This window comes from Porites lutea, chromosome 1, assembly GCF_958299795.1.
Source record: "Porites lutea chromosome 1, jaPorLute2.1, whole genome shotgun sequence".
Taxonomy (NCBI): Eukaryota; Metazoa; Cnidaria; class Anthozoa; order Scleractinia; family Poritidae; genus Porites; species Porites lutea.
The window spans coordinates 6,258,291-6,270,919 of NC_133201.1; the positions used below are offsets into that span (position 1 = coordinate 6,258,291).

The 12,629-nt window shown below is 37.4% G+C and overlaps 2 protein-coding genes across 2 annotated transcripts in view; one reads left to right on the forward strand and one right to left on the reverse strand.

Annotated features, from left to right (window-relative positions):
- The window catches only part of LOC140943694 (ubiquitin carboxyl-terminal hydrolase 48-like), a 103,572-nt gene extending 94,421 nt beyond the window's left edge, over nucleotides 1-9,151 (reverse strand). Inside the window, exons 1-6 of the mRNA XM_073392808.1 lie at nucleotides 8,987-9,151; nucleotides 7,524-7,594; nucleotides 2,719-2,768; nucleotides 2,288-2,347; nucleotides 1,681-1,774; nucleotides 142-373 (exon numbers count right to left, since the gene is read on the reverse strand). Of these exons, the coding sequence (XP_073248909.1) occupies nucleotides 142-373; nucleotides 1,681-1,774; nucleotides 2,288-2,347; nucleotides 2,719-2,768; nucleotides 7,524-7,594; nucleotides 8,987-9,141 (662 nt within the window). The 5' untranslated portion in view covers nucleotides 9,142-9,151. The remainder of the gene's footprint in view (nucleotides 1-141; nucleotides 374-1,680; nucleotides 1,775-2,287; nucleotides 2,348-2,718; nucleotides 2,769-7,523; nucleotides 7,595-8,986) is intronic.
- A 971-nt stretch (nucleotides 9,152-10,122) lies between these two features.
- On the forward strand, nucleotides 10,123-12,184 carry LOC140943737 (uncharacterized). The gene has a single exon (XM_073392850.1). The coding sequence runs from the start codon at nucleotides 10,344-10,346 to the stop codon at nucleotides 11,493-11,495; it is 1,152 nt and encodes a 383-aa protein (XP_073248951.1). The 5' UTR covers nucleotides 10,123-10,343; the 3' UTR covers nucleotides 11,496-12,184.
- The last annotated feature ends 445 nt before the right edge of the window (nucleotides 12,185-12,629 follow it).

Genomic DNA, 12,629 nt, shown 5'->3' on the forward strand with positions numbered 1-12,629 from the left:
ATTTCGCCGGACACTAGGAAATTTTGTCGGGCCAATGTCTGATGACTGGCTGATATTTACAGGTCTCGATATATGCAAATAGTACACGGGGAATTTAAGAGCTAGGAAGTTTGTTGGGTTTTTACTTATACAATAACATACCTTCGAAAACTGTACTGCAACTGTGCAAACAACAGCTGAAGGTGTCCACAAACAGTAGTTGGTGCCTCATTTGAGTTGAGTATAGTGGTAGAAGGAAGCAGTGGAACCTTTTTTACAGCTGCTGAGTGTTTAAAAGCTTTAGTAGAACAAGAGGTGTCATCTGAGGTTTCTCCATTTTCACTTGAGTGGTTGGTCAGTGTGGAGAAATCTGAAGTGCCTGTGGGCTGTGGATCTAAAGTTGAAAGAATAGTCTTATCTCTCATCTCAAATTAAGCCCTACATTTAAAGTCTACATGTATAAGGGCCTTATTCAAAGTACTGTACCTCTCCACAGGGCCAGCTGTCACCAAGACTTGTATTTGACATGTATTATTTATTGACTTGGTAGGCAGAGAATTAAAATTCACCTTAAAAGTCATAAAAGCAAACCTCACATTTAACAAAATAAGGTTAAATATTCCTTTTACAACTTTGCCATTCCACGGTCATTTCATTTGTTTATACAAGCTCCATTTAAGGTTTAAGTCAAAAACAATGATATCAATTTACAAGGATAATAATGTGATTAAAAACATTAAATGTTCGATTGTTTTTGAGTTTCGTGCTAAACTTTTTGGACAAGAACTCTTGGGTTTCAGACAACCAAATTTAATAGAGTGCTTGTACGAAGGAGAAGTAGACAGGAAAATTGTTCCCTTACTCTGCAGGGAGGTAGCTAAGGAAAAGCTAAGCAGGCTTTTCTAGTGCACTTTTAAAATTTTCCAATGTCTTTAATCTCCGGAGCAATTTGAGGTGGTGGTAAGGTCTTTTTGAGCCAATGAGATTAGCCGGAAGCTGGCGATTAGTGACATCCCTTTAGAAGCTCCAGGATACATCCCCCAGAGGGGGGACTCCCATATCAAAGGGGTGGGAATGCTCGCCTAAAATTTTTTAATTAAACCTATAAAGGAGACCAATCTGGGCATGGCCCAACTTACTAACCATTTAAACCCTAAGATCAAAATTTGAATTGTCATTTGTTTCCCCCATTCATTTCCTACAGAAGAAGTGGGAAGAAGTTGATAAAATATCAAGCAAATTCATCTTGTGTGATCATGTCCCTAATTTTCATGACCACTCTGTTTTACAAAGCATGGATATTACAAGGACAAATTTGATGCTGATCACTCTTAGGGCTTAAAGGGTTAAGGTTTTTATATTACTTCCTGTGCAACCCTAAAAGAGACCTTTACAGTTAGATATAATGGCATTTTGCCCAGAACACCCTGAGTGAGACAAAAATCTGAAAGTTACACCCCTAAGCCAGACGATGAGCATCCCCACCCCTTTCATATGGGAGTCCCCCCTGGACTTACTAACAGCCCTCCCTCAAACCCAAACACTTAGCAATAACATTAAAGTTTGTTTCAATAGAATTGAATGCTGGAATTTGTATGAACATTAATTTTACTTCAAGTTTTGTACAATTCAAAATAATCAAGAACCCTTGTTAACCTTTTACATGTAAGATTTATAAAATATTGATAAGACAATACCTACCCTGGATGCTTTCTTGTTTTAAATCATTCCCAAGAGTTTCAGGAGAAACATATTTGTACATGGCTGAGCGAAATGTTGGATTGTGAAACCAGACCTAAAAATACACACATGCCCACAACATAATAAAAGAAACAAATTTAAAAAAAAATAACAAAACAAATAATAATTGTTTGAAGTCAAAGAAATCAGTGCATGGAAACAAAATAGAATTAAATCACCTTACAATATTTCAAATCTGTTTTTTTAGAAGAAAATCATTATAATAATATAATATAATACTTAAAAGAACAAGGCACACATTTATAACAAAATGTGCTGTTTTGTTAGTCTTTTGTCATCATTCTAATGATATGCAAATGAGCATGAGCTGTTTTTCTGTAATCCTCCACCTTAGTGCCTTCTCTTTTCACTTGTGTTTTAATAATTTCAAAACAAGTTATGTACAATAATTATATCATTAATTTGTATTTTCATTTTCCTACAGTTTCAGTTTATTGGAACTGGCCCCCTGCAATCCTAATCTCATTTGGACTTCATTAAGAATCATCATCATCATCAATATCATGAAATTTCAAATCATACACATGTATAAAAGCTTGCAAGTAACCTGTAGAAGAGTATTTACGTAGCAAGTAGCTCCAAGGTTTTTCAGCCCCACAAAAGCATTCTGAAAAGAAGAGAAAAAATGTCACATACTCTTTACACAAAATAATGATTCTTATACAAGGAAAAGGCAGGTGAAACAATTATTGATGATCATCACAGAGTGTTCCCTTGCTACATGCATGACCAGAAATTTTGAAACACAACTCTCATTTGAAATAATGTACTTCTTTCTTTAATCAAGAGAACCTGCAAAGTAGATGAAAGCCTTCAGGAAAATTTGGAGTCACACAATAAACATTTCTCAGGAAAAATAATAAGTATTGATGAATGCATATTAATGTACAAAATTATAAAAACTGATATATAAAAAGCACACATTTGGTGATTATATATTGTATTTTCTATTCAAATAAGTGTTACTCAATGATTTACCTCAGGCCTTCTTTCATTTTCTGGGTCTTCACAATCCAACCAGTACTCATCTAAGAAAAAGATTGTCTTTATAAATTTACAACACAGGTTACCTATCATATTCAGGGCTGTCACTAAACCTCCAAGTTGCCCTGTACAGAATAGCTTCTATTTAACCTCCAAACCCCCCCCCCCCCCCCCTTTCACAAAATACATGTTCCCCCTTTTCAGGGACAGAAAGTTAAATAAGCACCCTCCAACTTAATATTATTTACAACAAAATTAACAAATGTAAATGACTGTATTAATTAATCATCACTGTGGCACAATATGGTTTATTCAGACTTGTGCTGGAAGTTGGGATTCATTTTTGAATTATGGCTGCATGATTGACCTCCAACTCCTTGTGCCAGAGCTTTTCCCCATTGTGTTCAGGGCTGGCATTAAGAGGTGGGGGCAGTGGACTTTCCCCCGCTGCTATGAACGTGCCCCCCCCCCCCCCCCCCGGGCTACTTTCATAGGAAAATACATTAGGTGTAGAAGAAAAATAGAATCAAAAGAAATATCTAGCTGTTTGATTCCCCGCCTACCTGTTGTATTTACCTGACAACTTGAAATCTTAGAGACAGCCCTGGCATTCCACAGTTGTGGTTATTTATGGAAAACTGATACCATCATCTTTGCTGACCTAAATAAGTCCCCCCGCCCCCAACCCCTTCTTAAAATGCGCTTGAAATAAGCCCAAGAGACGCATATAGAGGATTTACAGTCTATGCAATCAGTAGCTGGGGACTTGCACAGGAGGTTGGAGGTTGGAGGTTCTTTTGGTTCTATTTCCCTTAAGTTTCCTATCAAAGTAGCAGTGAGCCATGCCCATAGAAGCTGGTGGCTGGCTTTGGTTACAAGTCAAAATTAAATTCAAGTTAAAATGTTTGAACCTAGGATGATTCTCAATTTCCTTTGTCTCCTTGTCCTAATTCATGAATAATCAGGGCTTGGAAACAAACCAAATTGCAAATCAACCAACGATACTCGTCACAAATCTTGAAACACTTGTGTGATTTTCCCCTTCCCCAATGTTGATTTGGGTGTTACAGTCGTCTCAGTGCTCCAAAATATGCATGGCTCAACACTGGGGAAGGAGAGGGGCACATCTGAGTGACAGCGAAGGTGTCAGGAGTGAATGTAAGAAATCTGGAGAAAATTCAAGACAAATGGCTCCTGTTTCAAGATTTGTGATGAGTATTGTATTTAGTCGGAAGACAGGAAATAATGACAGGTTCAGATCAAGGTGAATTTTTTGGGACCATTGATGGAAGGTACGTGTTTTTTTCCGTGTACATAAAGTAAAATTAAAAAGAAAAACAGTATGTTGAATTATTTTTCGCATATGACAGAGTGACAGATAGAAGTAAGGCATTTAAAGTACATATGTAATATAGGTAGATTCTTGATTTCCTTTGTCTCCCAGTCCTAATTCACGAATAATCAAGGCTTGGAAACAAAGCAAAATAATTGAAAATAAACCTAGGTTCAAAAATTTATTCCTGAATTTAATTTTGACCTCAGCCTGTGACAGAAATATGCACCTCGGTCCTTAATGACAGCTCTGCATATTTAACACAAGGTTTAAGATTATAAATTGGCTTGCATCATAACATTTATGATCCAAGCATACTCTAGAAGGATTTATATAGAGTCATTGGAGAATAACAGTGCTTAAAGGGGCTATGTCAGCTGGAGAGCATGCGCTCTGAGATTATGCAAATTACTTTCAACTGTCAAAATTCTATTGTTTTTAACGCGTGACTTTCTCCATGTGCGCTCTGAGGTTATGCAAATTACTTTCAACTGTCAAAATTCTATTGTTTTTAACGCGTGACTTTCTCCATCTTCTCTGTCACGTCCAAGGCTCCGACTTTAGAGAGGTTAACAAGCGAAATGGGTTTAGATAAGGGATATTTCGATAGAATTCACGGAATGTTTTTTCTCTGGTTATGCTAGATCAAGAATAAAATTGTGACGACAATTTTACTTGTAGTTTTGAAGTAAAAACGCATGCCATTTATAAAATAGAGCGCAAACAAAAATTCAACAACAACATATTGTCTTATTCAACAAAATAAATCGAACAGGCTGATCGAAGTTGTATTTTACAAACGAACTACAAAAGACGCTAGACCGAAGATAAAGACCAAGACTGTTTCAAATCATTAACAATTAGACTTGTCTGTCGCTAGTGATTTTATAATTTAGATGCTGATAGAACAAGAGACATCAAGTCTTTGTTTTGATCTTAGGGAAACATACATTATCGCGCAAAATTGTTCGATCGTGCCGAATCACTGCGACGTCGAGAAAAACAGAACCAAGCATCATTGGTATACTACTCCACTATAAGCAGTCCGTTGACAAAAAGGGAAAGTAAACTCTGCTATTTTCCAGTATGCTCGAACACAAACAGTTCAAAAACATGACATTTACAGGATCTAACTCGTACTAACATGCCTCTCTAAGTCCGTTGAGAACAATCTGGACGAGCAAACGGTCGTGTTTATCTTTGCTGTGAATCCAGATAAATACAATAAGGAATCTAGCCGAATTTTATAATGTTTCCTTCGCCAGGAGTTTAGTTTCGTCACGAAACTCATGGCCTGATGCTCTTGTAATCGTTTACAAAAAACGGCCGCCGCCAACTCGATAGCCGCTTCATTATATGTCCACATACTTTGAGCACAAGAAAAATCCAAGAGCCAGCAGCCTCTAAAATAACTCAATAGAAAGGTTCTGTGAACTATAGGGAAGATTCCATCAAAGATTCCATCGCTCATTGTGGAGTAGCCGTCATTAACTCTGCCATTACAACGGCCGCTGATAAGAGGTCACAGTAAATCCACGTAAAAACATTCCACAGGCAAACAATTTCAAAATAACGCCAAAAAATTATTCTGTAATCACCATAGAACGATTCTTAATACAAAACTTCGTTATCTATCAAACGATGGCTGAGATTTAGACAGATAAAAACAGCCTTCCAAAATCTGCGACAGAACTTGAAAAAGTTGGGCCGTCTTTTTCAAGTTTGTTTTCATTGGCTCGCGCATGCGTGTGGGGTGACATAGCCCCTTTAAATCACCCCACCAATGTGCACTAACTGGCTGATTTTTAGCAAGGCGTTATTTTTTTGGTTCTTCTGGATTTGCGAACCAGTCTAATAATTTCCCAGTTTTAGTTTATGTGAGGTCATCACTTGTCTTCTCTATTTACCCGGATTGTAATAAAACCCCTTTTGCCCATTTAATGTCGTAGCGTGTGAATAGCCTCCCTAAAAAAAAATAAGATAAACATTTCTTGGGTGAGGAGTTGAAAAAATATGGGTAGGGCTACTGGGGTGGTAAAGGACCAGAGTCAGGGGGTAAAAATGATTGTGTCATCAATGTACACCGTACACTGTAGTCACCTATTATAATTATTTTTAGCTTTTGCACTTTTGTTCACAAAATCTTTTGTGCTATTATTTGGTTGAAGAAAATACCCCTTTCACTCTAGTCACCGCACACCCTCCTCCTCCATTCCCAACAAGAATCATTGAAAATTAAGGTCGAAAACTAGGGAATGAAAATTTTGTTGAACAGAACATTTCACAATTTACATGGTTAATTCACCATTAGGTAATCATTTATAATGTTATTCACAGTAATGTGAATGACCATGAGAATTAAAAATGTTTTTGGTGCTGATAAGAGACATAATTTCTAAATAACATCTCTCATCAATGAGAATATGAATTCTATAAAAACTCTTTCAGTTAGCATACAGTAGTTTCTCTTACTCAAGCTGTAAAAATTTGTATTCCCCCTTCCCCCCAATGACTGGTAAAAAATTTACGACATCCCCATCAATTCAAAATCAATCAAAACCTCTCTTTATTAGAACTTCCAATAGCAGTAGTGCTCAATACTAACGTTTTTGGACACTAGCCAATGGGCTAGTAAGTGAAATAAATCATTAGCCCACAACGACAAGTCACTGTTCCAAAAAAGAATCATCGGCCATTAAATGATGTTTTCTCGTCTATAACTTGTTGAAAAAGCTTAAAATCTTCTTCATTCTTGTAGTGCCATTGTTGTATTCTGCTATGATGGCTCTAACCCAGATCCCTACTTTATTGACTGACATGGAAGCGAGGACATAATTCTCATTTCCAACATGGCATCCGTTTTGCGAGTCAATTGTATAATTTGATTCACATTTATCACTGAAGCTATAGAAACTGAATACTGATGAAGCATTTTAGAAAAAGAACTTCCCAAGTTACAGAGTTGTAGAAAATTGGGATTAATTTAGGTTTCTGGGAAACTGCCCACCTACCCCTCCCCTAACTCAACATTTTGCCCCAAGTGAGAAGTAAGTGTTTATGTTGACTTAAGGGAGGGGTAGGTGGGCAGTTTCTCAAACACATAAATTGATCTGAAAATTTATTTCGTCCAGTAAACTAACTGGTCTAGGGGCTGGTAGGAGCACTTTTTTACTAGCCCAGCTTGAAGTTTCACCAGTCCTGGACTAGTGAATTAGCATTGGTGTCGAACACTAAGCAGATTTCTATCAATAATGAATAATAGAAGAATAAGGCTTTTTTTTAAGTTGTAGGTTGTATAGTGTAGTTATGAAAGATGTTCACACATGGCAGTTGACAGAACAGATTCCATCTGCTTTGCCAAGCAGACTTTTTGTTAATGAATTCCATATTTTTGACTGTGTAAACTAATGAACTTTACAAAATAAAATTACTTGATAAATGATTGAGAATCTGAATGATCCACTACCTTTAATTTCACCGAGCCAAAATCTTTCTCCAAGGCAATTGAAGCAGTTTGGGTTTGCTTTGCAGTTCCTCCTGAGAAGCAAAAAGATCAATAAAAATCTATAAATAAATATCAAAAAATTTTCCATCCTGTTTCAAGGTCCTAGAATATGGAATTCATTACCAAGCAACATCAAAAACGCCCCGACTTTTAATATATTCAAGCGTGTGATCAAACCATTTTTAAGGGTCGGACAAGATACAACCTAAATACCTTAACACTTTACATCCATTTTTTTTCTCTAAGCACACTTATATACCTAAAATACACGTCTTTTTTCTTTATTTTTAAATGCCGCCTAGTATTTAAATTGCCCGTGGGGCAGTCACTCCTTCCAAGTTGTATGCTCATTTTAAATTTAATATTAATTAACTTTTTATTATCTTTTCTATTCTGACTACTTGTAATTTATTCTGTGTGGCAAAATAATAAAATAAATAAAATAAATAAGAAGGATCTGTTTGATAACCTTTTCACTGCTAGAATGTGTCAGGGCAAGATAATTATTTTGTTACTTTATAACTTATAAATCTGTTGACAAAATCCTTTGGTGTTGCCATTAAAATGAAACCTCTTCCGCAGTACTATTTATTTAGTATGTAGTTCTACCTTTTGAGTCTGTGGATGAAATTCTATGGTGTTACCATTTAAATGAAACCTCTTCAGCAGTTCTTTCACATGGTACTATTTTTTTAGTATGTAGTTATATCTTTTGGGTCTGTGGATGAAATTATGTGGTGTTCATTCAAATTAAATCTCTTTGACACATCTTTTGTGAAGTGATATTTACTTCTTCAGATTCTTCAAAAAGACTTTTTTAAAATTTTGAATTTTGTTTCTGGTTTTATTTTTTCTTTTCCCACTATAGGAGTGAAAGGTCCAATAATAAAGGGTACCTGGGTTATACATGACTTTTGATAGACCCTTTCAATTTTCGTAGTATTTTAAGCTTGTTGATCTTAAACCAGGAACTACTAATAGGAAGTTATTCCATGTACACGTTCAATATATTATCATTAACCTTTAAAAACCAAACAAATGTTTATGAAAGTCATTCAAAAGCAAAATGTTCCCTAAGCTTTCAGTGTTGATCATTTGATATAAGTAGAACATTTAGCACATACGAATAAACTAGACTTTAATTTAGCTCCTATTCATGAAATCTACCAGAGCACTATAGTACGCCAAAATTATTTTTTCAACATGCCCATAAGCTTATATAAATAAGTCTGAATGGAAAGATCTGGTGTTATCGGGCAGTTTTTTGACTCCAGACTAAAATCCGACTGGAAGACCTTATCAAAAGCTCAAGACTTATTCTAATGAAATCGATCATAATATTATCAGATGGTAAGTTTCACTGAATGGATCAAGAATTGATTGAATAAAGTTAGAATTTAAATATTGTTAGAAATGGCCGTTACCTGCAATTACCCTGCACACAACCAGTCGCCATTATCCTATAAGCGCTCTCAACATTTTCCCTTGTAATATTTTCAGGCTCTGTGCAATTAGCCCATTCCCAAGCTTGCTTTAGAACGTTCACCTGCTGCTTTCGATTTGTTGTTCGACGCGCCATCTTGGATTTCTTCTTCCCGCGCTTTGCGCGCGCATAACGTAAACGTTACACCGACCAGACCACAGACCCCCGATCTGTGGGCTCACCCCTTGACTTCACGAGAATCCGCGCGATCAGTCACGCGATAAAACTATATAGGCTGGAGGACGTGACATGCACGTCGTCGCTACACAACGCTTCACCGTGCTAAAGAGTTTTTCTGGGTGCCGTTTCCCGGTTTTTCCTTTCGTAAGAAATACTTTTTCTTTAATTCATTTGAGTCTGTTTTTTTTTCCTTTGTATGTCTTTAATCTGGTTATCGTATTCATTAATTAAGTTTTTGCCAGGAGCTTGTTTTAAACAAAGAAACGAAACAAAACAGAAGCAAAAAACAAGAAACAAAATACCGTGATTGATGATGATTGCGAAGTGAACAAGCTCTGGGGGGAGGGGAGGGGAGAAACGAGAGTTCTCCTTCTAGCCATTTAGGGACGTTACGAAACAACAACTCTACACGTGCATCACGCTTTTTTGTACATTTCTTTGCTGTCCTTGCACAACTACGACGTGAAATGGCCAAATTTGTTAAAAGTTGATAACGGAACGGCAAGGAAGCCTACCATCTCTGCCTGAACTCGGGCGCGGTCCCCTCTCTTCAGCTCCAACAAAAATTCTTTTCTTTTAAGTAACAGGGTGAACTGGGATAAACGTGAAAAAGTTTAAAAGGATGTGAAGTCTATTTTTCAGCGACGCTTTCATGGACTTCGCCGTCTCGGATCGTAAGGTCCCTCTTCCCACCCCCAGACCCCGCCCTAGGAGAGCTTTGTCGCAAGCTGCCAAATGAACGAATTGTAATGGTACAAATTAAAAACGATTAAACAAGTTTTATCAAACTGTCTTAATTGTTTCAGTTATCAATAAGAAAGATGCCCAATCCCATTTAACATTTCGTGACCACGTGTGACAGCGTGACAACGTGACAGAGTCGAAGACATATGATCTCGCCAACAAAATCTCAAACACTGAACCAGAACGTGGCACTTGGAGTATTATTTTGGCTCGATCACTCAAAAACGAATGTATCTCAAAGTCTGACGTTTCAGCTACGGGGCTGACTAGCGGTATATTCTTGACAGCCGTCCAGGCGTTGCTGATAGTCGCTGAGTAAACGCGTTCGGTTCGTATTTGAGTCATCTCAAAAGCGAGTGTAAACGAAACGGGCTATGAAGAAGTATGAAGCAACCCAGAACATGGGCCTCGTTCGATCCAGTGATTTAAGTCGAGGAATTACTCTCAGAAACGCCAGTGAAAATCGACGTCTGGTCGGTCATCTTCAACATCTCGACCTGCAACTCCATAGCAACTTAGTCAACCTTCAGGCTGAAATTTCCGAGTTGAGGCTATCGCAGTACGGACATCGGCTCAAGACCACAACCGGAAAAACAGCGATTGGAAAAACGTGGAGTGATCCTAGACAGAGACAAATTAGCAATCGTCAGTTTCAAAATCCATCCGGGAGGATCTCGCCTCTCGTTGTACAAGGTCGAAGTAAAGAGATCTCTTCGAAGCCTTTTTTACCGCAGATTGGCGCGCATGGTACAGCTTTGGTTGGGAAGCAAGCCGATGATCCCGTGAGGCCTAATTCCCCGAAAAGCCCGTCATGTGCACGACGTTTTCGAGCTGTTCCAAAGAGTGTTAGTCATTTATCAACTGGCGCCAAATCTAATCTTTATCGACCGAATTCTTCGCCAAACTTGAGCGCCACGTCCTCTGTATTGGTAGGGGCGAGTGGTTCTGTTCCCCACGGCGACGATACAAGACAGAGACACCCCTCTAGGAAAGCTTCGGGGATGCACAGCAAAAGCTCTGACGATTTGCCTGCGTCGCCCTTGGAACTAACTGATCGTGTTAGTGATTTTTTGAAGAGGCCTAACACGAGTTCGGGCGACAGAATGGAGAGAGAAGAGCATAATGAGCTTACACATGCCGTTAGTGATGAGATTCCGACAATAAAAATTGAGCAAGAAGAGGAAGTAGACGATGATGAAGCAAATTCCGAAAGCACCGATAACGAAAATCAACCATTTCTCATAGACGAGGAATTATTTAGAAATTCTCTGCTTCTTAAAGCTAGTCGAGATGATGGACTATCTCATTCCATGCCTGACTTAGCGAGCCTTGGTTTTATGGACTTTAATGAGGTTATTGATCAGAGACTGCGAAAACTTCAAGAAGAAATTCCTTCCCAGGCAGAAATGAGAAAAATTCGATACCTTAGATTTCGAGACGAGCCTGCTGCGTTACACATTAAAGAGATCTTTGAGAAAGAAAACCACCAGAAACCTGAAAAACATCTTGATAAAATCGATGAATAAATAATTAAAAGACTTTTATGACCTAACTTAGAAGATAATTTGAGTTACGCAAGAAACATCCAGCAATTATCAAAGCTCTCGATATCATGAAATCAGACACTGGCTGCTCACAAATCAGTATCATAACAACACAAGTGATATTCTAATCTATTTACTAATTTGTTATTCCACGCTAAGATCCTTTATTGACTTCATTGTCTTTGGATAGCGGTCTTAGTGACATACTTGAAACTGCACAATAGTCTAAGCTATGCTTTTGTGACTTCTCGAAAGTTATTGTAAATTTTTTGTTCCACCTTGTTACTATAAATTAGCACATTTTTGTTCTTGAAATTTCTTAAAAGCCTGGTTGGAAATGAATTCTTCTCTATTGGCGCGATCAGGACTTAGTGTAAATTGAGCTGTAAGTGAAATTTACTTAAGACAATAATTTAACTGGATGTAATCCCAAGTTTACTTTATGAAAGTTTCTTTGGCAACTGTGGAATGATAAACGATTCATTCCACCGAGCAGACATTTCGAGGATATATTTTATTTTTGAATCATTTTTTTAAAAAAAGATTTATGTTTTCTTAAAGCTTCGATATCTTTTATAGACGAAATTGTTTTATTACAAAATCTATTTTGAAAGAGGGTATTGTTTTCATTTTCATTAAATCAAGTTACCAAAATATTTATTCGAGTTGGATGATTATTAGTGACGTTAGTCGACGGGCTTATGGTTCATTGCTAGAGGGCATAACCTTTATAATATGAGAATAAAAAATTAGACAAACAACTTGATGGTCGATATGCACAAACTTTGAGTCTGTTAGCTTGTTTCATGCAGAACCAAGGGCAAATATTCGCGAACAATTCAATGAATAGGAATATGTCCTCTCTGGAGAGAAATGAAAGGACCATTGTGTACAAAAGCCACGAAAAAGACCCTTTACTTCACAGAAAATCAGGATAAGTCAATGTCATTTGTAGCCTGTACACAGGCTACTGAAGATATGGATACAGGCAAATCGAAAAGTTAAGAGATATCCTTCATCGACTATAGACTTCGAGCAGCCTCTTGAATTCTTGAAATAGCAGTTTTCATGCGTGGAGTTGTATTTATGACGTTCTTGCGATGTTAATTTAAGGAA